The sequence below is a fragment of the Apaloderma vittatum genome, unplaced genomic scaffold, assembly GCF_000703405.1.
Source record: "Apaloderma vittatum isolate BGI_N311 unplaced genomic scaffold, ASM70340v1 scaffold19352, whole genome shotgun sequence".
In the NCBI taxonomy this organism is placed as follows: Eukaryota; Metazoa; Chordata; class Aves; order Trogoniformes; family Trogonidae; genus Apaloderma; species Apaloderma vittatum.
The window spans coordinates 45,390-50,367 of NW_009705501.1; the positions used below are offsets into that span (position 1 = coordinate 45,390).

Sequence of the window (4,978 nt, forward strand, 5' to 3'; positions counted from 1 at the left end):
AAATAATCTTTGTGGGTTCACTTCCAATTTGGTGTTTAAATTTAGGCTGTTTCACTTTTCTAAACCACTCAAAGGATTCTCTACATATAGGACCAGTCCCTCAGCTGATAAAATTCAGTATTCCACTCTTTCTGAGGAGGCATTAATCTCTAACACAGAACTCTCATAATTTTGTGGGAGTGGCAGGTCAGAAACTGCTATCCCTCTTGCCTTTCATAATAATCATCTATTACACCTTAAGCTTTACAGTGTCTTAATAGCTACGAATGCCCTGATCATGGAAGAAAACAAGGCTCATGAGATCCTGTTATTACTGAAGCTAAGAGCAGCAAGCTAAATACAAGGGGCAGAGGCTGGCCAGCAATAATTCCCTAGTGAAGTACCCATAGCTTTCCACTAACGCTACAGAAGTCTCTCAGTTTAAGGAGCAGATATGGTAAGACGGCAACAGCATCACAGTTCAGAGCAAGTACCCAGCTTCTGAGAACATGACTCACATGTCAGGCCATGATACTCGGTGGTGTGATCCATGTTTCAGGGCTGCAGGCCCTCAGTACCTCACGCTGATCACACCTACTGTCTTAGAATATAGCTAAGCATCCTTGCAAGCTTGATCCCCTGAAGATTAACAGCAAGACTCCACAACTGAGGAGATGTGAAAAAGTCACAGTAGTACTTGTTCTAGGAAAAAAAGTTAGCAAACAAATAGCAGTCAAAACATTTTAGTTTATCAAGTATAACACATAACCATAACAACGTGGGACAGATTCACTACAAAAGCACCACAACAGAATCCACCAGGGCATCTCTGTCAAAGCCACTCTTCCAGCAGCTTAGATCACCTTTGATGATCCTGATGATTTATTAATGCTCTACATACCCGCTCTTTCTTTCAGATTATTAACACACTCGGAACTTGCGCCTTTGAGAGCCTCCCTTGTTCCCATGGAACACTGTATAACCCGTTTCTTCCAAGAGTGCGATGGAGACCAAGACAAATTCATTGCTTTGAAGGAATGGTGCCACTGCTTTGGAATTAAGGAAGGTAAATCTAAAAGAACAAGAAGATGTACAGAACAAAATGTCGCTATCACAACTAGGCGTGTTCTCAGACTAGAATATACGGGAAAGAAGTTGTAGCCAGAACCTCATGGCTACTGTGCACAGAAGCAAATGGAACAGTAATGACAAGACTGCAAATGGTGCAAGGTTCTGTTTTATAAAGATAGGGAAAAGTCATCTTTTCCATGTGGAAAAACTTAAGAGGTAGTTTGCACTAAATATCAAATTATTCCTGTGTAGTGTCTGAACCTGTATGTTCTGCATGTCTGCCTCTCAAGAAACACTCTATGCTTCAGTGCCAAAGGAAAGGCAAAGCAAGCTTGTACTTCTAAATCAGTGGTCAGAACATACTGATTGAAAATGTGTTTAAAGATCTCAAGCCAACTGGGGAAAACAACAGAAATCCCTCATTGATCAAGTAACTATGCTCATCTCTAGGTAACTATATACAAGCCAAAGTCTGTCATCATACTGTAGTTGCAGGCTAAAGCATGTTATTTTACCTCATCTGTCAGAAGCAACAGATGCTCTGGTGGTGCCCACTAGTCTGCACGCATCAGCAGGCTTAGGCAGTTTCTGAATCCTAAGTGGGCTAGGCATACGTCTGGCTCAGCTCAACCCACATCGAGACCTCTCTTTGAAAGTGAAAAGTTAGGTACTGCTGTGCTGGTAATATGTCTAGAATTAGGCAGCAGCTGAAGAGAAGCTGTCGTGATAGCAATTTGAGACTTGTACAGCTACATTCAAGAGACGTAAGGCATTCTTTTGCAATCTACCTTCTGATCTAGCTGTATAAAACTACCAGTCATTAAGCAAGGGTAGCAGCAGCACAGGTTAAACCTAGAACAGTTATGTGACAGAAGGCATTTTGCTAAACATGCGGACTGAAGAAATCCTACTAGCAACTCCCTTCTGGTCAGAGGTCAGACACACAGAGTCTTCACTCTTCCCAGTTTTTCCAACTCTTCTGATGACAGTCTACCAGCAACAAACCACACGTGGAAGTAATCTGTGAGGAGTTATCACAATACACGTGTACTGCTGCCAATGATTGTTCACTGCAGAGGGGTTGGTTTAGGGTCAGTCTTTTGTAAAGAGGTGGGTGGAAGGGATTCTTGGCTTACGTGAACGAGGCCCTAACACTAGAAACAAAAAAGCACCTATCAAGAAGGGTCTAAATGAATGGCTCCTAATACGGTAGCAGCAATCATACTTGTTTTTTGGTAGGGATAGTGTTCCCATGCATAAGCCCTCTGAAACTTCCATGTATCACTTTCTTGATAGTGACACAACGTAAAAATATTTCTTTGGCATCAAATATTATTAACATTTTCTTCTTCTTTGTTGCAGAAGACATAAATGAAAATCTCCTGTTCTGAGCCTGGCTGAATACAACCCCAGTGCTGCACTAGAACTGGTGAAATATGTGAATCCCATTTCTTTCTGTAATTAACAGCTTCATGTTTTTCAAGACAAGGTGGCATAAGGTTCACCACATTCTTATCAAATAACACAAGTGCAGAAAAAACCTGCACTGATTATTAGCAGAAAAAATTAACCACTCCAAGTGGTTCATAGCTAAACAACCAGTATTTTCCCCCTGCATGTATCCATATCTCTGAACCGATAAACAGTACTAACCCAATGACTGAGCTGTTCACTAAATTCTTTAGCACAATTACAGCATAGGTATTTTACCATACACTGATGAAAATTACCTTGAAATAGGACTTGTTTCCTTTATTTACTATATTGTCAGCTTAACATTCTGCATAGAAGCCTCAAATAAAATAAAAGTCTACCTAGATCTATGAGTTTTGTCAGAACTTTGTCAAAGAGAAGCTGTCAAGGCAATGGTTTAAAGGAAATTTCATTTCAGATTTAAGGGAGGAGAAGAAACTAAAGGGTAGATCATATACACTAGTCCTTAAACCATAATTCCTAAAATATATGAAAAATCAGCACTTTTAGATACTTCTCCCCTCACATCTTGAAATGCAACAGTAATAGTATTAGTGTCACAAAGCAGAAATCCTGCTGACAAACTGTGTAACTGCATGAGCATGGTGAGTGTGAATGCATGTCAAAAGACTGATTAGCAAGAGGTCCACCATCACAAGGAGCAGAGGATATCACAGCTCCTTAAGTCTCCTCAGCAGGCTCATTGTTCCTTCCTCCCACAGAAGCATCAACTACTGCTGCCATTTTACCTGAGAAAGAAATGCTAAAGAAATCAACTTTTGCGTGCCTGAAGACAGGCACGATTCAGGCATAAAACCAGGACAGAATGAGACTATTGCTAATCCCATTAACTTCATGATTTTAAGCCAAGCCACTTCTAAAACCCCTCCAGGCATGCTCTGCTGTAAGCAAGAAGCCTCAAATCCTACCCCTACAAAGGCAGAGAAAACACCTTTCATCTGAACCATGTCACCCTTCTAATGAAAAGAAAGCAAAATTTAGAAATGCTGGTTTGGTAGCTCAAATAGTTGAGCTCAGTTGCCCCTTGTGAATTTGCTCTTGAACCAACAAGGGCTGCTAATTGTAGTCCAACTCCAGCCTGATACCCTGGGAGACAAGGGTCTCCCATGAATCAAGCTATGACTATTTTCAACACAGAAACTTAAAAAACCAAAACACTAGTTCCACCAACCCAGTTTCACTCATAGTTTCTCCCAGAAGCCTGATTGGACTACCATTTCATATCCTGTAACATCACACAACAGCATATATAAATCAACCTGGATTGCATATTTAAAAGCATATTCTGTGTTAATTCAATCTGAAAAGCAGCCTTTCTCTGGGATTTCAAATGTCTCAGGGAATAAGTAATTTTGACAGGATTTTTTTCTGCCTGACTGCAGCTTATTGCCTATTTGCTTTTTCTACAGCCGAGAGTCAGTCACCTTAAAATAATCAACCAAATATAGTTCACATAAGGACAACTCACAGGGGACTGACATTCTCCACTGAGGGTAATACCATTGTTCTAGAAAAGTACTAGGAAAAAAACCCAATGAAATAAAATTTATCAGGGCAAACAGGGAAGATTTTTCTTTAAACAGTCCAAGTTCTGCAGGTCAAACGACGACCATCACCAAAATGATTACAGCTGTGGATATACAAAGCACCTAATGTATGAAGGAGCACATCAGCATCCCACTTGTTTTGAAATCCTCAGTGATGCTGCCACTTCCACTTTTCCACTGCAAGACACAGAAAAAGAGCATTCGCTAATGCATGCACAGATAGATGCTACGGTCACAGTATGAGAAAAGTGTTCACCTGAGCTCCTACAGTTCACAAGGAGGCAAGCACCACCAATATTTAATCTACAAAGTAGAAGAACATTAAGAGTAAGAATGATGAATGAGATCTAGCTTCCCTGTCAGTACTTTAAGGTAGAGAAATAACAATAATAAAAAATATTTATAAATTAACTACTTTTCTTCATTTTGTGAAGTAGATAAGATCAAGTTAGTGATAATTTTATTGATCTTTTGTAGACTTGATTGTTTCCATTTAGTTTTAATGAACCTAAATTAAACATCTGTTTAGTTATAAGTCTTTTCCCTCTCCACAAAGGAGAACAAGCAGCGAAATTAAATTCCTACCAAGACTCAGGCCTCCTTTGAGACAACACATTCACATACATATGCACATATAGAGAGTACACTCACTGCTCACTCTTAAACCATGCCACAACCTTACCCACTGTGTGCAGCTGGTTGTAACATGGACTAAAATTATCTGACCTACTGACTTTGCCTCTGTTTCGGCTAGAACAGCAAGTCAGTGTTCAGTGAGAAGAAAATCAGATGGGGACAGATGTTTTCAGACAGGTCCATTAAGAGATACAAGAGTCCAGGATGCAGACATAACTTCCAGCTCCAATGAGAAACTGACTGCCTGTGGG

General features: G+C 40.2%; 1 protein-coding gene across 1 annotated transcript in view; it reads left to right on the forward strand.

Annotated features, from left to right (window-relative positions):
* The window catches only part of LOC104270924 (SPARC-like protein 1), a 33,511-nt gene extending 31,070 nt beyond the window's left edge, over positions 1-2,441 (forward strand). The window contains exons 9-10 of the mRNA XM_009865444.1: positions 897-1,045; positions 2,413-2,441. Coding sequence (XP_009863746.1) covers positions 897-1,045; positions 2,413-2,441 — 178 coding nt within the window. The remainder of the gene's footprint in view (positions 1-896; positions 1,046-2,412) is intronic.
* Positions 2,442-4,978: the final 2,537 nt, after the last annotated feature.